Source organism: Drosophila mojavensis, unplaced genomic scaffold, assembly GCF_018153725.1.
Source record: "Drosophila mojavensis isolate 15081-1352.22 unplaced genomic scaffold, ASM1815372v1 contig_81, whole genome shotgun sequence".
NCBI classification, from domain to species: domain Eukaryota; kingdom Metazoa; phylum Arthropoda; class Insecta; order Diptera; family Drosophilidae; genus Drosophila; species Drosophila mojavensis.
Genome location: NW_025318907.1, coordinates 1,376,680 through 1,401,954, shown reverse-complemented (window position 1 = coordinate 1,401,954; position 25,275 = coordinate 1,376,680). Strand labels below are relative to the sequence as shown.

Sequence of the window (25,275 nt, the reverse complement as noted above, 5' to 3'; positions counted from 1 at the left end):
AGATCTAATGGCAAACATGTCAAATAATATTCCATTTGGGATATTTATTTTGACTAGTATAAGAATTAAATTTCTGTTGCTAATAAAATTGAGCAAAATATAAATATTTTTCTATTGATTACAATATTTTACACTGGAACTGCAAACCGATATTTATTCAAGAGATATACAATTGTATTATATGTAGACATCCATCAAAGAGTTAGTCTAAGAATGGTTCTGTACGACTAGGACATACTCTGATACTCCAATCCTTCGACTATTCTTTTACTGGAGAGTAAACATACAATAGGCACAGTCAATCCTCATTTAACATTTCTGGAATCTATATATGTACACATAATATCGTACATAATAATAGGAAATACCATTTACCGTGGACAACACACCTGCTGGGACCACCCTCGGCGATAATTATATGAGAATCAAGCACAGGGTTAAGTGTCAAAAGGATGAGAATGTTGGGGGAGGCGAGAGACCCCTTGGCATATGTTTGAGCCAGACAACACTCATATAATGATGATGAGCCTGAACCACCCTCCATATGGCCGCAGCTCGCTCATTCAAAAATAAAGTACACAGTTTGGTTTACTCTTTGCTATTTTTTCGGGTTGAACAATAATTTGGATGTGAAGGAGGACGTGAAACAAAACTATTTGAATTTCTACAATGGATGCGTTGGATGCCGTTGCGTGAAACGAAAAACTTAGAAACGCAATTGAAAAAAAAAATGAATAAAATCAAAACGTTAGCCAGCTAAGCTGCCTTTGGCATTTTGGCCAGCTAGCAGCTGGAGCCACGCCTGTTGCACTTGTGGCGATGGCTGTTTAGGGTGCTGCTGCCGTCCAGGATGTCCGAGTTGACCTTTTGTAGTTCGGCAATGCGCTGCCAGGTGGCGCAAAAGTGTCGCACGTTCCGTGCATTGGCCAGCTTGGCAATCGGCCCCAATGTGCGATATCCGTTGTTAATATAGCGTATGAAGCCCTTTGCCGACAAGTCCATGACGGCTGTCTTCACCTGAGCCTCCAAGTCGCCGCAGGCAAAGGGTCTGCAGCGAGACACAGATTGTGATCATAGATATCAAATATGCCTAGTATATATGTATATGCATATAGCTTACTCCTTGGCCAACATATCGACAATATGCTTCTCCTTAATGCCATTCACGTATTTGGGATGATCCTGAAATATGCGCACCATGTCCATGATGTAGAGTGGCAAGTGGATGTGATAAGTGTTCGAGTGCATCATCAATGTTGTCGGCTCACATTCGCTTATCGAAGTTTCTTCGCACATTTTGAAATAGTTTCGATTTTTTTTATTTTTTTGGCAAGTTTAGTGGTTTGTACTCTATTAATATATATTTATATTTTTTTATTTGTATATATATTTATATATATATATATGTATCTGTATGTTTACTAATTTGTGGAGACGTGTAAGGCACGGCTAATGATATCTGTTGTCCACATCTAGTAGGCCTACTGGGTTTCAGCCCTCGTTCCAAGTGCTAATGTCATCCACTTACAGGTGTCATTAACAGTTTGTCCAGCGAGGTTTGCTTTCGGTTTGCTCTTCAATTACGAGTTGAAGCCGGAGCCGTACAAATATTGTAACAATTACATGTTCCCTTCTTTTTTCATTATTACCTGGTAATTTGCCTAATATATAAATAGATGAGGGCCTCCCACTGCATTAGCCAGGAGCTGACAGTCCCCAGGGGGTGTGTTAAGTGCCAATGAGGTATGTGGGCGATATAAGGAAAAAATTAACACAGAATGAGCTGAGATACTGTTTATTGGTTTCTATTTTGGATAAAATTTGGAAGTACAAATATTTCTTTTCAATTTTATCAATTCAATTTTATCAAGTTATATCTAAAATATACTATACTTGTATATGCAATTTTAAAGATAATTAAAATGTCTGATGGCATTAAGATATTTCTCATTATAGCATAGATATTAAGGATAAGCATATTTTTCCCAACTAATAATATAATTGGAACCTTGATTACAATTATTTTTGAGTACATACCAGTGATAAATTCTATATAATGTAAATAACGGTTAAATATACATATACCAGGTATAAGGTCTGGTATATTATTAAACACTTAATTATAGACTATATACAATATCTAGGATTTCTTTTTTTTTTTTACCAGTTGACAATTTAATCAGTAAAGTCTCGATTATCCTATACCTATCTGCTTAAATTTTTATCTCTAAAATTATTTTCTCAGACCTTTGTCTTCAGATCTTCAACAAAGGTTGCTTGAGCTCATAAACCACATTTATTTACTACAAAGATGTCAAGTTCTAAAAGCACCGTTGTCTAGATCCTCGATCACTAAACTTTTTTAACCACAATTAATGATATAGTATGAATTGTCAATTCATTGTCCATGGAATCCTTGGGGGGCATGTCAAAGTGCGCACGCCAACCTTTTAGCCATGCTCGGGCATTGCCTCTCCAACACCGTTAAGAGACACAAACGAGGCCAGTCAAAGGGTTAACTATGGTAAAACTTTTGCCAACAGATAATAAATTAGCGCATACATTATGAAATATTGTTAGGATGCCACCGTCAACTGTCGCTGTCTCTGCCTGACTTCCGGCCTGGTGGGGGGCGGGTCGCTTCCAACTGGCAATTTGCTCTACCTGGAACAGGTGACAGTTTCTCAAAGCGAACGGGTTGCCGAAGCAGCGCCACGAGTGACATGTGGTAAAATGTTTTATTGGTGAGGTTATCAAAGCTAAACGTAAGTCCCATTGCTTTTTATTTGCCGCAGTCATGCTTAAGGCATAGACTTTTTGATGACTCTATAGGCTAGATTAGCCCCCAATTGAGGCCTGACTGTGCCATTTGTTCTTCATTTTTTGGTACCCCAATTATTACTATAAGACCAACTGGATATCTTGTTTAAGTAAGCAATATATTGCACGTTCCGTCAGCAAGTTTAACTCATGTCGAGCGACCCTTGTGGCTTGTCTATTGTCTATTGATTGACAATACACGTGACTTGTCATTTTCTTTTGATTGCGCATTAGTCTGCCGGGAACTACTGTATATGTAATGTATATATACATATCTAGGTATATCTAACATAAGTGAAAGATATGTCAAATAGTCTAATAACTAAATAAACTGACAGAAAATTTTACTTGACTTGGGTTTAATATGTTTATTTTAAAATAAATAAAACTGATTTAAGTTAAATAATAAATTTTGTATCTTTTAATTATGCATCACAGTTAACGTTTATTAGAAATATAAAATAAGACGAAACTATATAGAGTACTTAAAAATAAAATAAACTTTTGCCTAACTTAAAAAAAAAAAATTTGTACATATGTATATTTACTATTTTTATTTAATAAATTAAATTAACTTTAAATTATTATTTTATTATTATTATTATTATTTTTTTTTTTAAATAAAGAAAATTTAACTCTTAATTTTTATGCATGTATTACTTATATATATTTTTTATATTTAATGTATTACTTCTATATTTTTCATATTTTATATAAATTATTATTGTATTAAATATGAAACTATTTTTTATTTTAAACAATAATTTAAATATATTTTATGTATATTTTTGATATTTTTGTTCCATTTAATTTTATTTTTTTTAAATTCGTATACTATATTTCTTATATTATAATAATAAATATATTTAATATGTAATGCACATGGAAATATGTATAAACATGTAAATACATATTTATAAAATACAAAATATTTTAAACCAAAAAATACAATTAAATTTCTGCCTTTAAATTTTATTTATTTAATTTTATTTAATTTATTACCCATTGTTTAATATTAAACTAACTATTATATAAATATAATTATTATTATATAAATTTGACATATCTTATTTATTATTTATATTGTATTTATTATTTATGTTTATATTGATTTACGAACAAAAGTTTTGAGGGCATTTAAAATTTACATGCTTTAAAATTTATAGCTCTTTGTTGAATTGGCGTTCTCCTATTGCGTTGCCCTTTGAACCCTGGGCCGACAATTAGGGCTTATTAACTTTAATCGTAACGTTTCATCTACAAAATGTCGTTCGATCTGGAGCGCAACGTGAAATTCCATTGCGGTCGATTTGCAGGCGCTGTATCCCATCTATTTGCTAACCCGCCCATCGCCGCCGTCCACTCGACCGTTCTCATTGGCTGTTAGAAAAAGTTTTCAGCCCTACGCTGGACTGTGCTGCATAATAGTTGGCCAACTCATATAACCCTGTCCGAGCTCAGTCCATGTCGGGCAACACCCCCAAAAGCAAAATCAGAAACGCGACTTCCACATGTGGTCAACAGTTTTTCCAGTCCGTGGCTAGCATTTTCTTTTATTTTTGTTTTTGCTTTGGGTCCTGTGGCGGTCGCGCGGGGGTGGCTAATCAAACTAACCAGTTATATGAAACCCTTATAACTGTGCAGCAAAATAAATGTCATTCAACATGGAAAAGTGTCATGTATTTGACGAATAATTACCGTCAACATTGCGTGATTGGCTGAATCAAGCGGAAGGCGGCCTGTGGCGCTATGACTTAGATTTGGTCCCAACTGGTTTAGGGTTTAGGGTTGAGGCTTCGGCTTGCGGCTGTGGTTGGGGGTTGAGGGTTGCCCTTTTGGAGCTGCCGTTTTTGTGTGTGACAACAACCTATAATTACCTGGCAGTCAGAGCTTCGTGTGCAGCTGAAGCCGGTCGTTCGAATCAGGAATACGCGCCGCAGGCTCAAAGACAACGCGGCCGTCGGCGTGCACGGTAGTCCGAAGTCCCAAGTCCCAATCGTTGGTCTCCGGAAATTCTGGGAGCTGCTCACAATGTACTCGCCCGCTAAATCGCCCATCGTAGACGTCACCGAAACCATCTCCCTGCACAGTGAACTGGACATCGAACTGGAGCCGAGCTGCAGCTCCAACTTTACGATACCTTCGACGCATAATCTGCGCATGCCGCTGCCTGGACTCGCACTGCCCAATCTGTTGGCGTCCAAGAGCAATGGCAGCTTGGGCGCTGCCACGTTACCCGCCTTCGAATATATTGCGCCTCCCAATCATGCGATGCAGTCTTTCGATTTTCCGCTCATGGAGCTGAATCGTGTGGGCATGTTTCCCGGATTCCTGCATCGACGGGCCCGCGGCGAAAAGCGACCCATACCAGATGCCCAGAAGGACGCCAAATACTATGAGCGACGTAAGCGCAACAATGAGGCGGCCAAGAAGTCGAGGGATGCACGCAAGATCCGCGAGGATCGGATTGCGTTTCGGGCTGCGCTCCTCGAGCAGGAGAACTCCATACTGCGCGCCCAGGTGCTGGCATTGCGCGATGAGCTGCAGACGGTGCGGCAGCTGCTCGGCGCCACAGCGGGCGGCATGCTGGGCGTGGCTAGGCAAGTCTGATCCAAGAATGGATAGGAGCGTGTAAATATGTATATGTGCAATTGTGTTTTGTGATCTATATTTATAAATAAATTAATATATGATATGAAGGACTACGATTTGTATTTCGCTCTGAACTTTAAATATCACTGGACGAATGCCATTCGGAAAGGTAAACAAATATTGTTCGATCGTGATTGGCTGTACCATTATACTGTTTTTAGAAAACGGGTTATAGATTATTTTATATAGATTTATTTTTAAAATGTTTGTAGCATGGCTTTTCGGCTATATTCAAAACAGTTCAACTACCACATAAATAAGTTCATTAAATAAATTCTAGAAAAATTATATATTAAAATATATATTTTATAGATTTAAATTTTTTTCAGAATAACACGAATTTAGTAAGTAATATCAAATATATTTTTCTTTATTTATATTTCGAATCCTTTGAAAATTTGAACTCAGAATATAAAAGTTTTTATTTATTTATATCAATAAACATATTTGCCGACCATATGAAATATATGAAGTACTATAACCGACTATGTTTGTATCTCTATCTGTCGTGCAATGCGTACATCAATGCGGGATTGCTTGAAATGAATATACTCTTGTCATTTAAAGAGTATACTTTAAAATTAGAGAGAAAGCTTGAAAGAGCTGGTAGTAATCATATTTGACATATAACGATCGACCTTTACAAAAATAACTCAGAGAGAGACTCTTGAGCTGAGCATTCATCATTGCATCATTATGCATCATTTGGAGCGTTACCCTCTATAAAAGCTGATATGCTGCAGCGAATAGATAAGACGATATTTTTACTTATGAAATGAGAATGATTTAAGCAGCAATGTATAAGTCTAAGTATATCTATAAATATCTAAGTATATCTATATATAATAATTTATACATATGTCCATATAAATAGAAGTGTGTAACTAAAACTACGTATGTAAATTATGAGTGAATTCATTTAAAATTGAAAAATATATTCTGCTGCAAACATTTTGCTATAAGTATAAAGGTCTCCTTTAACACGTTTCAGAAGAGTGATGTGATCACATTCATATTATATTTTTATAACTCATTTTAACCATAATTTATACAATAATATATAAACAGATTAGGACTTTTTCCTACCACATTGCAGTTTCCCGATGGTTTGGTGTTTCTTATTTTTATAGATTTGCAAGAAGCTCACATCATTAAGCCTGGTACCAAAATATGTTAAAGGTATGTAATATCAGCAAAGAAAAACCATTGACTACATTTTTGCAATTTTTCAAACAAAATTAATAGAAGACCTTTTCTAAGTTGGAATGACTTTCGCTTAAAGAACAAAGATAGACAAAATTCCACAATATCGTCTCGTGTTATAGCATATATATAGGGTAAGAAAACAACTTTATTGCATCGCTATTTGAATGATTTTAACAACATAAACATTAAACATAAACATAATATATATTAACGAACTACAAATTGATGGAGTGCAATTGCACTCTTCCATCTGCCGACAGCAGCAACAGTTGCTGGTTGCTAGAGGAGCTGCTCGATGCAGCAATGTCTGTGACAGGTGAGCCGATCTGTAAGCCCAGATCCGTTGATTCCCGATCCAAATGGAAATCGTAGCTGCGCACAGCGCCATTGGATAAGGCGAACAGCCGCCAACCGTCGTTGGACTGGACAAGGGCCTGCACAAGATTCTGTCGCAAGACGCTGCCGCTGAGCAGCAGCTGTTGATCGAACACCTGCAGCTCGTAGGCGCGGCGGGGCTGCTGCAGCAGTTGCAGGGCGGTATTGGGTCGAGCATCATAGTTGTCGCTGTCACTGTCATTGCTAGTGCTCGTCAGCTCCTGCTGCTCGAAGGAACGCCGCTCGTTGAGTATAATGTTTTGAATGGCGCAAGATTTGCCCATTTCAGGCTCATAGTCCAAGGTTGGCTGCGGCATGGCCGTCATTGGGCGCTGCACCCGTTGGCGCTGTCGCTGATTGCAGTTGAGTATCATCACGGAGCCATTGGACAAGCCCACAGCCACGTAATACTCATTGGCGAGCACGCATAGCGCTGTGGGGAAGAGAAAGCGACTCTCGTGGAGCCCGATGCGTGTGAAGCGCTCCGTTTTAAGGCTGCGCGTGCAGCACAGCACAAAGTTGCGATTGGTGCACACGTAGATGAGATCGGTGCCCGTATCGATGCTGCTGAAGCGTAATCCCTGCACACCCTCACCCGCCATGGCTGTCGTTAGGGTTTGAGTCTCGTTCAGCTCACGCAGCAGCTCGTCGCTGTAGACGTTGCCCTGGAATAGGGACTTGGTCTTGTCGTAGTCACTTTGAGTGCGCTTTAACAGGCGGCGTTCCAGATAACCGCGCAGATCACAGCTCACCGCCTGCAGCAGCTTGACCCTGGCCCAGGGTGAGCTGTACTCGTTTCGTGTCGTTGCACCACAATTTAACCCACTTTCCACCAGCGACCAAATGGTTAGCAGACCCGAATCATTAAGCGATGCATACTATGGAAAGGGATTGGAATGTAACTGGTTCAGGCTCATCATTTCAAGCTGTCAACTCACCTGAATATCCTTGTGTGCCAGAGTCCAACTGGTGGCCACCGCAAGGCCAGATGCATTGGGTGCCGGGCGAAAGCTGCGCACATCTACTACGGCACCCAGGTCCAGTGCAGTCAATCCTTGGCTCTCCATGGTGGGCACCACCGACTGTGTGGCTGCAAAGTGTGTCAAATTTCCGTCCAGCTTGGAGCAAAAGCTGTATGTTTCGCGCAAATCCCACATGGCAATGCTGCCATCGCGCAGACCCGCAACAACTATGTCGGGTGCTTCGCAGCAAAATGCTACACGGGATACTTCTGCCCAGGTGGACAGCAGACGTAGCGGCTTGCTGGGATCCGTGAGAGACCAGACCATCAGCAGATTGGCGAAATCATCTCGATAAACATTGGACTCTGGCGGACACTCATGCACCGTGACCACGAGCTGCTGCTGCCCGGCGCTACCAAAGATGCGACGCACGGGAAGCGCATTCAGCAGGCCGGTCTGCAGCAGCGGCACTTGGCGTGGCGAACGAGTTGGGCCATTGGAGTTCAGTACTTTGCCTAGAAGCAATGATGCCTTTTGCAGAAACACGCCTAGCCTATTCAAATCGCTGGGTTTGGTCAGACGCCGTTGTTGCTGGCGCATAGCGCGCTGTTGCTCAGCCTGACGCAGTTGCTCCAGGCGTGCCAGACTGCAATCGAATACATCATTTGCATGAGCCACGAGTCTATCACTGTCATCGTCTGCATCCCCGCTGCAGCTCTGCACCAACAGACTGCCATAATGAGGTGGATGCTGTGTCCAGCTGGTGCGAGTGTGCAGCTCCAGAGTCTGGCATTCGTTGTCCATCTGCTGGGAGTGGGTTTGCGTAGCCAGCTGGCAAGTATTTAGTTTGCCATAGCTCTGCATATATCCCTCATAGCTGAGCGGCTTCATCTCGAATAGCTGATAGTCCAGATGATCGAAGCGCAGCTTTCGCATCAGTTCCTGACCACGACGGGTTATAACTGGATGCGAAATAAAATTGGCATAGCCGCCGTAATGCACATCCGCTGTCGAGTCTCGGCTGTTGGCCAGCTCTATTGGTCCTGCAACACCATAGTTGCTGATGCCGGAGTCCAGCTGCTCCGAATTGGCCATGCTGTTCGTATCGAAGCTGTCGAATTCCTGCTGTGCAGCAACGCGTGGCTGTCGACGTGAGTTCATGTCATAGTGGCCCGAATCCAATTTTCTCTCCACTTCCTTGTCACGATGTATGACTGTAATTGGATTTTGCGTGGGCTCCGAATCTTCCTCATCCGCCTCATCTTCCTCTTCAGTATATGCCTCGATATCCTCCTGCTTGTCTTCTATAAAATTGACTTCTGCCACAACTTGTTCTACCTCCTCACTTTCTTCTATTTGATTTTCTTCCTCATCCAAGTCATCCTCTTCTGGTGTGCTGACATCTGTCTCAAAGTCCGATTCATAGGATTCGAAATCATCCGAGTAGTTATCCAAATCGTTGGCCTGCTTTTTGGCTGCCTCAAAGTTAACTTCAAAGGCCACAGGCTGTTTAACTTGTTTGATTTGCTGCAGCACATCTAGTTCGCTGCGTTGCTTGGCCGATTCCCGCTTGAGCACAACTATTTCCTCCGGCTGCAATGTCCGTGAATAAGAGCGCACACGGGGCGTCCGCCCATCCTCCACAGAGGCATCCACCTGGCTGGCCGACGCTGTCGTTGTTTCCTGTTGTTTTGATTGCACTCTGCGCTTTTGCGGTGGCGACGACACCGTCACACTGTGATATGTGTCCAGCACTGCATTGGGCTTGACCTTGCCGCCGGCAGGTGGTTGTTTCGCTTTGGCCGCACGCAATGTGCTTGCAGTGGCCTTTGTTGCTGTTGTTGTTGGCGATGGGGTTGCTCGTTTGTTTGCTTGGGCAACAGCCTCACGCTCCTTATTTTTGCCTGTAAGCAATGACGTTGATTTTTTAGCTGTTGCTGTTGCTGTTGCGGCTAGCGTCGTAGACTTTGTGGTTTTTTGCTGAATTTGCTCACTTTCAGGTTTCTCCTGTTGCTTCTCCTTCTGCGTGTTGCTTTTCGATGATGTTGCACCGGTTTTACTTGTTGCAGGTGATTTGATAGTCTTGCGTTGTACTTCATGTTTTGGCTATAAAATATAGTCATATTTGCTTTTTGATTTTGCTTACTATTTTTTCTTCTTCCGAATATACAGCAACAAGCTACTGTGCTACAGCTGTTCAGCGTGTGTTTTTCAACACTGGACAAATGAAAATTCAAAGATCAAACTGCTCTTTCCACAAAGCGATCAATGCTCTCTTTCCATTCGTCCAATATTAAGTGTAATTGTGGTAGGCATTAGTTTAAATTAACATGTGTGCAGGTGTGGGTGTGTGTACATGGTGCATAATAATACATCTGGGAACTACATTCACAGTCAATCCAGTATCAAGTGGCTGAGCTGTTGAGCTGAACGTTAATATAATTTTTGCAAATTAAGTAATATGCGGTATGTGATTTAGTTGGTTCCAAGTAAAAGTCCTTGTGCGTTTGAAGTGTGTAATATATGTATACGATCTTACATTTAATTTATTGGTCGTACGCGGTAAACTCTTCGACATTTTATGCCCACAACGACGGGTTTTCGTTTATAGTAGATGTAAAGCAGACACGTATGTTTAATCAATTGTAATTGTTAATTTAGTTCATTGCAAAAATTCATTTCGTTGTGACAAATTTAATCGTTCCCGTAGCAACCAATTGAGTAGCATAGCAACAAAAACAAAATGAACAGCTGATATTCAAAGGTTGGTAAGTTTGAATAAAAATAATCGATAAGAATTAGATATAGATATATATACATTTGTTTGTTAATATAATAATATAAATGGCGAAAAATATGGTTTTAGTTGATATTATTTTTGCTTGTAAATTTTACCTCTCGTGATGTGAGCTGCGTACCTGTCCCCACCGAAGCATTTTGCAACACTTATTCAAAAGAATGATTTGTTTTGAAAATTTGTGGTATTTAATTGCCTAACATAATCTAGCTTTACTTGTGCTCTTGTAAAAATTAATATCACAATAAATAAAGGTAATCTTGTGCACAGAATATTCTCTAAAATTATAAGCGTTGCATCAGCCACCAAGTGCTCGTAGCCAACAAGAGAACAAAGCTGCTGTGGATACCTAAATGCGCGCCGCTGTCGTCGTCGTGTTTTGAGGCGTAGTACTGCGATATGTAACGGGCATATATGTGCTCCATGGAACGCTTGGCGTCATCTCGCTGCAGCTCATGCGCGCTTAATAGTGCATCCGTGCTGTCGTGGAATAAGATGTCAGTGCGCCTATCGAAGATGCCATAGAGCGAAAATGGGCGTGTGTCGGTCTTCGGCTTCTTGCCAAACAAATGATCCATGTCGCGCAGCGAGTTGTAGATCTCGCTGTGCCGTGTTAGAGATGAATTGTGCGTCACCAGCTGGCCACGCGGCGTCCAGTGTAGATAGCAGTACTCAAACCTTGAATGGCGTTCAATGCCGCCGTAAGGACACAACAGGCGGTAAGACTGGGGTGTGCCTCGCGCCAACCAGTCGGATGTTAAATTGCCACTAATATATTTCTTGTAGACATCGGAGCTAAGAAAAGCCACATCGGCACCCTCGGCCAGGCAACGGAATGCGCCCTCATCGCCATGATAATGCGGCGGACACTGACGTCCACGATGCGGATGCCAGAGGCAAGATTCGTGACTAAAATATGAATTCACTGACTGTACTTTTCCGGTGGCGTTCACAATGGTATCTAGCACAGAGAGATGGGCAGCACCCTCATAGCTGGGCAGGCAAGCTCGAGCGCCCTTTAAGTCCGTAAAACTTTTAAACTTGGAATCCTTGTGTACTAGCGCAATTGTTACATAGCGATCGTGCATTTGCTCTGCAAACTCGAAAAGCAACGGCGTCAAACCGTAATCCCTTTGAGCTTGAACCCGTTGCTCTTGGTTAACCATTAGAACATCGGCGCTCTTGTAACGAGTATCTTCCATACACTGCTCCAAGTTCGTCGTGCGTATGCACTGAATGTTCGGCTCGACGCCATATACTTGGGATGCCTCCTGCAACCAAGAGCACTTAATATGCTCGATGATCGATGTTGTGCAGACGACAATCGAGCGTGGGGGATTGCACTCGGGGAAACTGTAGGCTGACTGAAAGCCAATAGCCTGATCCAGATAGTCATCTATAGAGATGACGTTGTCCAGTGGCACAGTAAACACATGGTATGTCTCCAGCAAGCTAAGCAGCGCGTTTTGCCAGCTCTGTGGCTCGTCGTGTGTGAGTCCAGTAACCAGACGCTGCACCTGAGCGGCATGCGAGCGACGTGCAGCCACCACAGGCCATGGCTTGGATACCCAAATGCAGGGATGCGTAACATTGATTGGCTGCAAGTGTCCGTCTGGACAGAGATAGCTGTATTTAGTCGGATCGTCCTGTGCTTTCAGACCTGCCAGCTGTTAAGCATGACAATTAGCAATGTTTATGTATAAACAATAATTCAAATTTTGCTACTCACCCCAAAATGACTGCGTGTATCATCAAGGCGTGCCCAGGAGACGCTACCGCCGCCACTTGTCAGACAATAGAGTGCTCCACGTCGGCCCCAATGCTTGTCCGTGTCGTCGCAGCTATATGGATCATAGCACATTTGGCACAATGATGGATAACGATCCTTGAGAATGCGATCCTGTTTACGATCTGGCACCCAAGGACCAGCTTTGCAGCTGGGTCCAAAATACCTCGCTGAAGCCGCAATGCGGTCTTCAGTTAATGTAATATCTGGATTGCAGGACTTTGCTACCAAGGTTGACTCGAAGTACTGCAAAGAGTAATTATGACAATTAAAATGTATACAATGTTTGTTAATAAATTAAGTGTGCTCTTCTCACATTGGCCAACACCTCGGTCCAGTGGTGATCCAAACCATAGCCAGGATGACACAACTTGGCGCCATGCAGATCATTGACGGTGTGTATGCCAGCATCGTTGTTGACAACGGCAACTATTTCATACTCAAAGGGCGAGTTGTGTGAACGTAGTTCGCTGGCGACCAGAATCTCGACACTGGCCCAGCGAGCTGCCACCAAATCCTCGGAAGTGAGCACACCGAAGTGTGCCGTTCCTTTGTGTATGCGACGCACACAGTCCAAGCGATCGACGCCTATCACGCACTCAATGTTACTCGTGGCCTTCAGCAGCGGACAGAATTTGGGCGCCTTGCGGTAATTACCAAGCGACTCGACCACACAGACGCGTACTGAAAGCGAAGGCAAAATACAAAGGAAATTAAAATGAAGTTGATAATCTTTAGTATTCCGCTGGAATAAATTTAATTTCTGTGTGAATTGATCGTTTATTTCGTGCAGTTTTTCGGAAAGAGTCTTAAATTCAAAATTCCCATCTGACAACCGGTTTGAAGACGTACTCTTTGCATTTAACTGTCGACTCGTCTTGGAAAACTCTGATATCATGGCAATTACGCAGAATTCACAACTAACTGCTGTCATGCGAATGCAGGAGGGGCATTTCGGCCAGTGGAGCACGCAGTCAAGGTCAACGCGTGTGTGAACTTCAATGTGTTACGAGACTCTTCGGTAACAGGTATTCGGCTTGCCTGCGGAGTTAAGATGACACCCAAGATACTATATATATATTTACTTGATACTATAGTTATTTATAGTTGTGAAGTTGTATATAGTCTGTAAATGCCTTTTATGAATCTTTCAATCACTGTTGCTAAAGCCACGTTTAAAGCTAATAACATAAACTTGAAAAAAGTATAAGCTTTCATTGTGCGGAATAGTTCATACTCTTTTCATAAGGGTATAATTAATTTTTTACTATATGTGTAACCACATTGAAATTCGCCCTGCCTTCTTGATGGATTTGTATGTATATTCTCTTGTAATATAAGTAGCTGAATTGATTAGATCATTATCTCCGTAGGTCTTTCGATTTGAACATAGTTATTACATTACATTATATTGAATCTTTTTTTGTTGAAATAATAGACATGTAAACAGCTATTGATATCTCAACCAAATTTGTTTCTTTCAAGAGGAAATTCTCTTCGTTGGACTTGAATTGATAAATATATTTTTCAAGAGAACTTTATCATAATCCTTAGTTATGTGTTGTATTTTATACTTAATAAATGTATACGATTGTACTTACAATTAAATTATTAAATATATTATTCATATTTTCTCTTTGTGGAACTTGAAAATGCTCCAGAAAAATACTCGCTTAAAAACATTTCTTATCTTTACAGGTCAATACTCTTTATTTTTATTTATTTTTTCACACATAAATTGTATATACTTTTTTTTTCAATTAGTATAGGTAAATGCTGCTAATGAAAGGTTCACAATTTGATGCAATTAAGTTTTGATTTAATTTGTAGCTTCATTGATATTGTAAGTATTTATAACTGTATTCAAATTCACAATTCAAATAATTGATAATTATATGTTTCTTTTTTTTTTTTTTTTTTTTTATTATTCTGATGAAATTCAGATGTCAAATAGGCTTACATTTGCTTTTATAATTCTGATGAAATACAGTTATTAAATACAATATATCATTTGGTGTAGCGTACGCACTATTCGGTGTTTTGTATATTTCCAGTATATCTTGTTTTTATTTTTTCTTTTTCCTCATGAAGGTCAGCCGGTGTATCAACATTTTATTTTTTTATTTTAGGAAGCAAAATGAATAGATAAAACGTTTTTTCTGATTGTGAATAGGATATATAGGTAATTTTTAGCTTTCTGTTAGTCACTCTTAAAAGGTTGCAATTAAATTGTTTTCAGGTACTTATTTTGTTATAGATGTAATCAATTTACAGAAAGATAACAATTAAATAATAAGTTGAAGTCATTTCTCGTCTTTCCAGTCGAACTTACATTTCCCATCATCGAGCGGCTCGATGGCTGCACAATTTGATATTGATAAGGCGAACAAGCAAGTGAATATTATCAGCGGCTGCATAATTGTGTAATTATTAGTATTTAAACTTTTATTGAAAGTATTTCAAAATCACTTTGTTTAAATCAAAATTAATTCAGCACTTAATTGAAGTCTCAAGTTGAGTTCGTTAATTAGTCGCCCTATCAGTACTCGACCCACGAAAAACGCCTACAAATTTTTAAATGCATATATTTATACATATGTACATATATTAATATATGTATGTATTTGTTTTTTTTTTTTATAGTCTTTAGTATAGTCGAGAACGCGCTGTGCGAAAGAGTTTGAGTCGACCTCATGCGGCGGACGAACAGATGCGACTGTCTGAGCTTCTGTTCGCGGTTACGTCGTCGGCTGCGGATGCAACGAATAAAACCCGTTTCGAGCCGAAACATTTTTTTTTTTAATATCAAAAATGATCGCACGTAAACAAAACTAGCAAAGAGCTGCTGACTCAAGCGCAGTTTGGGGTATTCCGAGTTGTGATTGATTGATCAGAAGCAAAGAGGAGGTGCCTTTAACGGGGAATTTTAGATATCCAAGGAACGCAGCTTACCTTCGCCAAAAAAAAAAAAAACCTCGGAAACTGGGTAGGGAATCACCTAATCAGAGACTATTTGCGAGGGTAGGAAAGGTGAGTATCTATCTATAGTTGGGGTATTCGTAAATCAAGATTTTGGAGACTGCTACTTAGGCTTGCGAGATAAGCCGAAAATATAAAGTTGCTAACTGATTTTATAGAAATAATAAAGCTATCACTTAAATTGAAGCAAATCTGAAATTCTTGGAAGGTGAAATCTTATCCATTATCTGCAAACAATATCGATAGATTATTATTATTTATTTGATATTTTACTAGGTGAAATGAGAAAGCTTTTGCTCTTCCCTGCATTCAGTCCTCCATCTTCAGTGTATTATATAGTTTCGCAAAGTCGTTATACCCTTAAAGAACATTAGAGTATATTTACTTAAATATATGTAGTATATATATAATATGTATGTATGTTTAATTCCTTGTCTTAGACGCTGTTGTATCTTTTGAATTTGTAATCTCAACCCTTATCGTTATGCAGTCGATTACTTATTAGAATTGTATTATTATTGGCGGTGCGCTTATCAGTCTGTGTTGGCTTATCAGCAAATGTTTTGTGTCGTAGAAGACTGCTGGGCGGTGTACGCGACGCTTTGTAATAACAGTCGTAGTTCGCCTTTTGCGGCATTCTCATGCCTTTAACTTGATCTCAAGTGGCGTGATATATCCAACAAAGTAATGAAATAATTTTTTCCATTTAATTATTAAGAAAATAATCGCGAGCTGTGAAAGTGTGCCATTGTGTTCAAATGCTCAGATTATTCTTGATGGATTCAGCTCAATTACAAAGACTATGAGCTTAGTGATTTATTTATATATAGACTTTGTTCATTTCTATGGCTTCTCAGTTGCTATTGACTTAACTAGTTGGCGTTGTCTCGCGAATTACTTTTCGTATGAAATCCCATAAAATTCGTAATGTTTTTCCTTTTTTTTTTTTTTTTTTTTTTTTTTAATTGTGGGTGTTGGCTTTTTGTATTTTTATTTCAAGTGTAGTTTGATTAATGGGTAAACCAAAAAGTTTTTGTTGTTTTCTCTCATAACTGTATTTAAAGCTTATATAATTTGTATATGTATAAAATTGACATTTGGATGCGTGTAAAATTTCATTACCCTCCCATTTATTTTGTTGCTAAATTAGTGAAACCGTTACCTTATTGTAGTACACTCACTTATTTCTTATTCGTTTCTATTTCAGTTATTGTTTATTTATTTATTTATTTTTTTTTTGTGCGTTTGCATCGTAAATAACCTTTTATTTTGGCAATTTATTTTTGGGTAATTAACTTGCCGGCAATACCGAACGTTGATCGTAATTTTTCTGTGTCAAGTTTGCTGTTAATGCATTTATATAAAAATGTACACATTTATGTGTATAAATAATACTTATATATGGCACTGGTTTTCGTTGTAGATACTTAGCCTATATCTGTGCGTAGGTAGTTAGTATTGCGAATACATCATAAGCGCTCGACACTTTGATCTGGTTTATGGCTATTGAAGCAGTGGAATTTATTTATTAGCTAATTGTGCTGACTAAATTAGCTCAATATTCAATTAATATGTATCTGTTTGCGTATCATGGCATTTCCTTTAATTTAACATATTATTTTTATTTGTCTAACTAAAAGAACAAATAAGAAAGTTTATTAATTAAAGCAAAATAAAATGTTTATTGGGTAGAATCGTGCTTTGATTGCTTAAAAACTGAGCAGTTTAATATATATTGTTTCACTAAATGAATAAATTAAGCAATGTATAAAGCTTTAACAAAAAAATTTCTAGTCGGTTATAATTGAAAAAATGCAAATTTAATTTTATGCAAAAGGTAAAATGAAAATAAAGGAATAAATAGAAAAAAATACAATACAATACATAAATACAAAAATAAAAAATTATAATAATAATTTAAAAATAAAAAATAAAAAAAATATTTATTTAATATTTAATATTTATTTAAATATTTAAAATAATGCTAAATCTTAAATATAAAAATATATATTATTTAATTTTAAATTATGAACATTAAAATTTGACATTTAAAAGTATATTTTAAGCAGGGACCGTAACGATTATAACTTTTATAGGAAAAAATTAAAAAATAATTATTATTTTTTGATAAATTAAAAAAAATTATTTTTAATAATTAAAATTGATTTTTATGATAAAAATCAAAAATAATTATTACAAAACAATTTTATATAAAAATCAAATCATAAGTCTTATATTTGATTTTTATTATAAAAATCAAAAATAAGAATTATGATTTGATTTTTATTATAAAAATTGAAAATAAAAATTGAATTGAAATATCTCTTGAACTAAAAGAGCTAGATCATATATTTATATATATATATGATCTACGCATTAATACCTTTAATTTGATGTATAATACGTATGTAAATATGTACATGTATATGCGCATATACATATATATTTAATTATCTGCTAGACTCTTGCCCATTGCACTCGCCCTGTGCACTTACCTGTACCTATTCAGCAGGTAATGTGAGGGGGAGACAGAACAAATATAGCATAATCACTGTACATATATATGTTTATGTGTATATAGATGTATTATTGTCACCTTCCCCTGTACTCAAAGATATAACACTTAGTATAAGTTTACTATTTATTTAGTTTTAAGAACATTATTATACCCGGTTTTTTTTTTATAGAATCTGCACTAAGGTTAGACCTTAAATCTGTCAGCACAAGCTTAAGAGCAGAAAATGCCCTCCCAATAGCACATAATGTCCACGTTTAAGTCTATTGGCCTCTCGGTTCTGGCCAATTTGAGCTCCGGTTCGTCTTCTTCCTCAGACTCTTTACAGTCAGACGCAAGCTCAGTGGAGTTCAAATAGGCGTTCAAAAATCCATCGTCCTATCTATTAGGCTCACCTTTTTATTTAAGGCAAGTATTTGGCGCATCAATCCTACCAAATGATTTTTGGTTGCCACCAGCTGAAGGGGATTCTTCAGAAGAATCCGCCGACTTCTGGGATCCAAATAAATTGAAGAGAGAATGACTTCATTTGTTGTTAATATTTCCTCACGCTTCTCCAAGCTTTTGGCTAGATCCTCACTATGAATGTTGCTTGCAATACTCTTTATCATTAATTTGGGAAATGTGACAATAATACATCTATATACACATAAACATATATATGTACAGTGATTATGCTATATTTGTTCTGTCTCCCCCTCACATTACCTGCTGAATAGCTACAGGTAAGTGCACAGGGCGAGTGCAATGGGCAAGAGTCTAGCAGATAATTAAATATATATGTATATGCGCATATACATGTACATATTTACATACGTATTATACATCAAATTAAAGGTATTAATGCGTAGATCATATATATGTATAAATATATGATCTAGCTCTTTTAGTTCAAGAGATATTTCAATTCAATTTTTATTTTCAATTTTTATAATAAAAATCAAATCATAATTCTTATTTTTGATTTTTATAATAAAAATTAAATATAAGACTTATGATTTGATTTTTATATAAAATTGTTTTGTAATAATTATTTTTGATTTTTATCATAAAAATCAATTTTAATAATTAAAAATAATTTTTTTATAACAAATTACCAATAAAAGTTTATCCTTTTTTTGAACTCGCCATAAAAAAATATCCTTATGTGTGTTTTCCTCTCTCTTTTTGGGAATACTTTTGAGCCTCAATTTTTTTTAAATGCGTAACACTTATTTGCGGTCCCTGATTTTAAGTAATAAAGTCAATTGGAATATAATATAAAATTATGACATGAATATTCAATTTATTTTATATGCACACTATCTTTAAATTATTAAATTTTTAAAAGGATGCCTCTTGTTGCTTAGACACTTGGGCTGTTAACCTATATAGACATATTTTCCTATTACTTGGCATTACTTAACTTACAATCTAACGGTTTTTAGTGCCATAAACTCTAGACGTTCCATGTTGACAAGCCGTATTTCCATAATAGAACACGCCTTTTGTTTATGTCAAATATCTATTCAGGTGCCAGAGATAAGATTTGCACGTCTTTAAGAGCAAACATTAAATTATAAAAGTAATTTATTAATTACACAAAAACTCAGATATATTTCAGGTAATTTTAGCAAATACATTTTTATCTCTATACAATTTTATGCTAGCCCTATGTTACAGTGAGCACTTTGTAGCTGCGATAAGATAAGTTTCTGTGTTCAGTGCGTCCATAGCAACATTATGTTTACAATTTGTCTACACTTATTCCCACAGCCTCCGGATCGAGTCGATCGCTGCTCACTTACTATGGTCTTGTGAGGGCAGCGGGCAGGGAAAGCAATAAAGATTACGACGCCGGTGCATGGAGTCATCAAACTGTGATATAGTATTGTGAACCGTCTTCTAGTTAGTGGTCGTACATGCATATATATGTATATGTAGTGGATATTCTGTACTGCTGAGACAATGGTGTCAATAAACAGACGCCTGCTGCCTATTAAGGCGCATTTCTTCTTTTTTATGGCGGGTGAGTTTGGATCTGTTTTAGTTTGCTGTTATGCTAATGAGATCTTTAATCGAATAGCCATGGGTCCCATATTGCCGCAGCTCTCGGTGATAGGCAAACAGATTGGCATACCGCCGGACATAATGGGCTATATAACCGCCGTCTTGCCGGTACTCTATGTGTTGGCCAAGCCGCTAGTTGGTTTTTTAGCCGATTATTTTATGGTACGTCGATTAGCCCTGCAAATATCTGGCTTTAATAATATTCTTAACTTTACAGCACCTGCGCAAGATCATCTTTATGGCATTGATTGTAATCATGACCTTGGCCTATGGCGGTTTCTATTTTCTGCCCAATGCACCACATCCCATTGAGCTGAACGAAACGAGCGTGGAGTGGCCAGTGACATTGACAGCGGAGCCGCTCCACTGTCCGCCAGAGATTTATGCCGCCGATGCTCATTGTCAGGCGGCGCACGAGGCTGAGTGCAGCCAGGGCGACTACATCTTTCAGGCATTGATAGCGGCGCCTGAGGCTCTGGCTAACCTGGATGCCAGCCCCAATCTGCAATATGGCAACGAAAGCTACTTCATTTGCCTCACTGAGCTGAAAATGGCCAGCTACTGGAGCAACACCTCCCTCACCTGCCAGCTGAAGCACATAGATAGCTGTGTCTACGGCAGTGGAGCGTTCTGGCTGTTCGTTGCCATGCTCTTCATTGGCACCATTGGCTTCAATGTGACCAATTCCATATCGGATGCCTGCTGCTTTGATATGCTGGGCGAGGCAGAGCAGAGTAAATATGGAGCCCAGCGCGTTTGGGGTACCATTGGATTTGGAGTCACCGCGCTAATCGCCGGAGTTGTGGTCAACCTGTGGACAACGGATGCAGTGAAGAGCTTTACGCCCGCCCTAATTATAATGGGCGTGTTTAGTGTGCTGGATTTGTTCAGCGTGTCCAAGTTAAAGTTGCCCAAATTGGGCGGCTCCGAGTCCATCTGGGCGGATGTCTGGCAGCTGGTGCGTCAGCCACCGATTGTAACCTTCTTGTTCTTCGCCACAATGGCCGGCATTATTGACTCGTTCATAATCTACTTCATGTTCTGGCATGTGGAAGAGGTGGCCGCTCAGACGGGTTATATGGCGGACATCAAGCTCATCGAAGGCCTCGTCGTGGCAGCGGAGTGTCTGGCGGGCGAGGTGCCGTTCTTCTTCTACAGCGGAAAGATTATCAAGAAACTGGGCTACGTGCACTGCATGAGCATGTGCTTCTTCTTCTATGCAGTGCGGCTGTCGCTCATCTCCTGGATACCGAATCCCTGGTATCTAGTAGGCGTGGAGCTGTTCTTCCAGGGCGTAACCTACGCCCTCTGCTACACTTGCATTGTGGCCTATGCCTCGGCCGTGGCCCCGCCCGGCACCTCAGCCACGGTCCAAGGCCTCATGGCTGGCATGGACGATGGGCTGGGCTTCTCCATTGGCTCACTCATTGGGGGCATTATGTTTAAGAGGCTGGGCGGACGTGAGAGCTTCAAGTATTTTGCCATAGCTGCCATCTGCACATGCGTGGCGCACATTGTACTCCGTCCGTTGTCCCGGAAACGGCAGTATTTACCCAAAAGTGAATATCAAGTGCCGCCCGAGCTGGCCGAAAGCGAGCTGAGGCCCATGGCGCCACAGGAGATGCCAAAAGTATATTAGTTTTAGTTCCCGTTTTGTATTATTGCATACGATTTTTTATACAACTTTATTTAAATACTTGCTTCCAAGTTGAATAACATTTTCGATTGTTTTATTTCAACAAGTGCTCTCCATTTATGGAGGAACACGAGGCGCCGACAACTCTCAAGAGGATTATTGAAATGTTGAATAATACCATAAAAAAAAAAAAACAATACAATAAAGTAAAAAAAAAAAAAAAAAATAAACAACAAATATAACATAAATCAATAAATCAATGTATGTATACAAAAGATTCAGATATTCAAAAACTGAAAGCGTTCTTTATATCCAAACGCCGAATAGTTCCCACTCCATATATCAGCAAGTCACACAATTAAGACTCAATAAACCAATAAAACAATTAAAAGAGACTAACACAATTTTTGAATTAGGCTCTGATCACAATTTAGAATTAAAAGCATTGAAATCAAAGAACGTCAAGCTTTTGTAGGCTAGTGTACTTAATTATGCTTAAGTGTGGGTCCACTTGAAAGTTGTTGAAGTGGGCAGTTGTCAAAAATTAGATTGGGCAGCTATTCGAAAGTCGCCAGCCAAAAGACTATATAAGCCGGGCATCACAATGCCAATCCACATTTCACAAGAAGATGCCAAAAACGTGGCCGGTTTATCTGTTGCTCTCTTTACTGATCGCATTAGGTGCGAGAACGATTAAAGGTCGCCAAGTGAAGAAATGTAGCCTAGCTCGACAGCTCTATCGGAACGGGGTGCCTTATAACGAGCTAGCCGATTGGCTGTGCCTAGTCGAGGGCGAGAGCTCGTTCAATACAAAGGCTATCAATCCAAGCAATGTGGATAATTCCGTGGACTGGGGACTGTTTCAGATCAACGATCGGTACTGGTGCAAGCCCTCGGATGGCAGACCTTCCACAGATTTGTGCCGTTTACCCTGCCGACTGTTGCTTAGCGATGACATTAGATATTCCATTGCCTGTGCGAAATATATCAAACAACAACAGGGATTCTCTGCCTGGGTCGCTTGGAATAATCGTTGTCAAGGTCCAAAGCCAAGTGTAAAGCGTTGCTTTAAACGAAGGCATAGATATAGAGGTTGAAAATATGCGGCAACTAAATGTGATATTAAAGTAAATGCTAAATAAAAGTATATACAGCGCAACCTTATATACATACCCACTTATTTTTGTTGTTTACATTTTTAAATATTTGCGGGCTTTAATTCAAATTAATATTGTCAGTGTCGCCTAACATCTGCCATATCTGGCAACTCTGACAGCATACGAGCACAAGCTGCCTGATACGTAACGCAATTTTATATTCACCTTGGCCTTTGCTTTGTGTACGCAGACGTATTTTGTGAAACTTGTAATAAATTGATAAAAATAACAATATAAAATGGCATCAGCATCTAGTTCAAGTGCTCGTCATTTGTTTGATGATTCCAAGAAACGCCTGTGCGCTCGAGTTGGTGTAAATGTGAACAATTTGGGCTCTGTAGCCAGGCAAGTGGTGCGAGGCTCCAAGACTAATGAGGTAGGAAAAAATGTTAATAATAATGTATAAACTATAAATTAAACTAAATAATGTTGCACAGATTATGCATCAGACGCTGAAGAACTTTACGCAAGTGGACGTGGTATCCGATTACAGCAACCAAAACCTGCAAAAGATGACTCTCATCCTACAGCACGTCGGCTATCAGTACGACGTGATGCAGGACAGTGTCAATCATTTGGATTACCTCAAGGAGCAGGTGACGGCCATGGAAAGATGATTGGAAGAGCAAAGGCCTAGACATTAGTTGAACTGCACACCTTATGCCCACTATGATTTCGACAGTAATTCCGCTCATATATTTTCATAAATACCAAAGCTCCATAACCTCGTCTCAGGTTAATCGCAGTGAGCAGCCCTTGAATATGTCTCTGAGAGGTGGAGTCGCGGGCAAACACACAAAATGCGATAAGGGCCAAGATATCTATGGCTGCCTTGCCTATAAAAGTAGCCAGCAATGAGATACGCACGATTATCTATCTATAAGTCACCTTTCGCATCACATTATGCAGCGCACGCAACTGCTATTCTTCGCTTGGCTGGCATTTGCCGCTGCCCAGGACATTGCCACACAGGAGCAGAGGCTATTGGCGGACAGAGATACTCTTGATCCACAGGATGGTCGCATTGTCGGAGGTTGGGCGACAAAGATCGCGCATTTCCCACACCAGGTCTCACTGCAGAAGGGCACACGTCATATCTGCGGTGCCACTATATTGGCACCCACTCTGGTCCTAACTGCCGCTCATTGTGTGCTGAAGGCCAATGAGCCGCAGGACTATTTCATACGCGCTGGCTCCACCAAGTGGTCAAGTGGCGGCAGCCATCATCGTATTCGTCGTATCATTCCTCACGAGCATTTCAATCAGCCTACACATATGAACAACGACATCGCTCTGTTACAGCTCCAAGATCCGCTTATCTTTAGTGACAACATAAAACCCATTCCGATCGTAACACCGATGGATGATGTGCCCACACTAGCTCAGCTCTTCGTCAGCGGCTGGGGATCCACAAAAGTGGAGCAAATGGCCCCTTCATCGCTCTTGCATTACACAGTCATCGTTCAATTGAATCGCGATTCGTGTGCACGTAACTACTTTGGCGCCGCCACCATAACATCCACCATGTTCTGTGCAGGCAGCAAGTCTGGCAAAGGTGATCGGGACAGCTGCGTGGGTGATTCGGGTGGTCCGTTAATCACACATGTTGACGGTCGCTTCAAACTGCTTGGCATTGTATCTTGGGGCTTAGGCTGCGCCAACGCTGAATATCCGGGCGTTTATACCTATGTGCCTGCTTATATCAACTGGATATACCAGACAGTGCAGACACTGACCTAGGCTTATAGTATTTGTATTTGAAAGGTTTTGTTGTTATGCGCATCTAACCTAACTAAAAATAGATTTAATAAGTTTTTTAAAAATCACACAGCCCAGCTCACAAATTGTATGACTATTATAAAACAGTTTCCACTTGATGTAAATATTTTAAGCACATATTTTTGACCTAATATTAATAATGTATATATAAGTTTTATTATTGTGAATACTTATAAACTATAAACAATTTCTCGCAAAATTTTTGTTGAACAATAATGATTGTCAACACTCAAATTGTTTAATATGCAGTTGATTAAGAATATAAATTCATAAAAAAAAAAATAAATGAAACCTGTATTTAACCTGTTTAACCGTTTGGGTTTCAGTCAACTCTTCTCTTTAGGATTAGTCATAGGAATGCCCGAGAACAAATTATATATTTAATTTTAAAGTTTAACTATTAACTTCTCTTATTATTCATTACAGCTCTAAAGTCTTGTTCTTCGATTTAAAAAAAAAGAATAAAAAGAGTGATTTTGGCTTAAGTTCAAGGCGAGTATGGAAGTTTGTTGTTGATAACTGGAAAGTCATTGAAACAGCTACACATTTTGCCTGTTAGATC

At 39.3% G+C, this 25,275-nt stretch overlaps 8 protein-coding genes across 12 annotated transcripts; 5 read left to right on the top strand and 3 right to left on the bottom strand.

Annotated features, from left to right (window-relative positions):
- Positions 1-587: 587 nt before the first annotated feature.
- On the bottom strand, positions 588-1,440 carry LOC6580425. The gene is made up of 2 exons (XM_002006230.4): positions 1,121-1,440; positions 588-1,048 (listed from the first exon to the last, which is right to left on the bottom strand). The coding sequence occupies exons 1-2, from the start codon at positions 1,294-1,296 to the stop codon at positions 784-786; spliced, it is 441 nt and encodes a 146-aa protein (XP_002006266.1). The 5' UTR covers positions 1,297-1,440; the 3' UTR covers positions 588-783.
- A 3,288-nt stretch (positions 1,441-4,728) lies between these two features.
- On the top strand, positions 4,729-5,458 carry LOC6580424 (D site-binding protein). Its single transcript, XM_002006229.4, has one exon. It carries the CDS (start codon positions 4,852-4,854, stop codon positions 5,428-5,430), a length of 579 nt encoding a protein of 192 aa, XP_002006265.2. The 5' UTR covers positions 4,729-4,851; the 3' UTR covers positions 5,431-5,458.
- Positions 5,459-6,805: 1,347 nt separating this feature from the next.
- On the bottom strand, positions 6,806-10,593 carry LOC6580423 (cytoplasmic dynein 2 intermediate chain 1). The gene is made up of 4 exons (XM_002006228.4): positions 10,555-10,593; positions 10,010-10,121; positions 7,992-9,919; positions 6,806-7,931 (listed from the first exon to the last, which is right to left on the bottom strand). The coding sequence occupies exons 1-4, from the start codon at positions 10,591-10,593 to the stop codon at positions 6,894-6,896; spliced, it is 3,117 nt and encodes a 1,038-aa protein (XP_002006264.2). The 3' UTR covers positions 6,806-6,893.
- LOC6580421 (major facilitator superfamily domain-containing protein 6) lies at positions 10,301-21,859 on the top strand. Of its 4 annotated transcripts, none has more exons than XM_044011313.1 (4): positions 10,301-10,779; positions 19,848-20,100; positions 20,158-20,303; positions 20,359-21,859. In XM_044011313.1, exons 2-4 carry the CDS (start codon positions 20,040-20,042, stop codon positions 21,778-21,780), a joined length of 1,629 nt encoding a protein of 542 aa, XP_043867248.1. In that variant the 5' UTR covers positions 10,301-10,779; positions 19,848-20,039; the 3' UTR covers positions 21,781-21,859. The 4 variants fall into 4 exon arrangements, with proteins under 4 accessions (XP_043867248.1, XP_043867249.1, XP_015019688.1 ...); XM_044011314.1 differs by having other exon boundaries at positions 10,301-10,783; XM_015164202.3 differs by lacking the exon at positions 10,301-10,779 and adding an exon at positions 15,331-15,628.
- Positions 10,978-15,015, bottom strand: LOC6580422 (transferrin). 2 transcript variants are annotated; one of them, XM_002006227.4, is made up of 4 exons: positions 14,931-15,015; positions 12,915-13,282; positions 12,542-12,844; positions 10,978-12,479 (listed from the first exon to the last, which is right to left on the bottom strand). In XM_002006227.4, exons 1-4 carry the CDS (start codon positions 15,013-15,015, stop codon positions 11,097-11,099), a joined length of 2,139 nt encoding a protein of 712 aa, XP_002006263.1. In that variant the 3' UTR covers positions 10,978-11,096. The 2 variants fall into 2 exon arrangements, with proteins under 2 accessions (XP_002006263.1, XP_043867247.1); XM_044011312.1 differs by lacking the exon at positions 14,931-15,015 and having other exon boundaries at positions 12,915-13,866.
- A 437-nt stretch (positions 21,860-22,296) lies between the features above and the next one.
- Positions 22,297-22,957, top strand: LOC6580420 (lysozyme P). Its single transcript, XM_002006225.3, has one exon. It carries the CDS (start codon positions 22,407-22,409, stop codon positions 22,872-22,874), a length of 468 nt encoding a protein of 155 aa, XP_002006261.1. The 5' UTR covers positions 22,297-22,406; the 3' UTR covers positions 22,875-22,957.
- Positions 22,958-23,087: 130 nt separating this feature from the next.
- On the top strand, positions 23,088-23,817 carry LOC6580419. Its single transcript, XM_002006224.4, has 2 exons — positions 23,088-23,310; positions 23,372-23,817. Exons 1-2 carry the CDS (start codon positions 23,173-23,175, stop codon positions 23,549-23,551), a joined length of 318 nt encoding a protein of 105 aa, XP_002006260.1. The 5' UTR covers positions 23,088-23,172; the 3' UTR covers positions 23,552-23,817.
- Positions 23,818-23,837: 20 nt separating this feature from the next.
- LOC6580418 (trypsin 3A1) lies at positions 23,838-25,108 on the top strand. Its single transcript, XM_002006223.4, has one exon. The coding sequence runs from the start codon at positions 23,838-23,840 to the stop codon at positions 24,672-24,674; it is 837 nt and encodes a 278-aa protein (XP_002006259.1). The 3' UTR covers positions 24,675-25,108.
- The last annotated feature ends 167 nt before the right edge of the window (positions 25,109-25,275 follow it).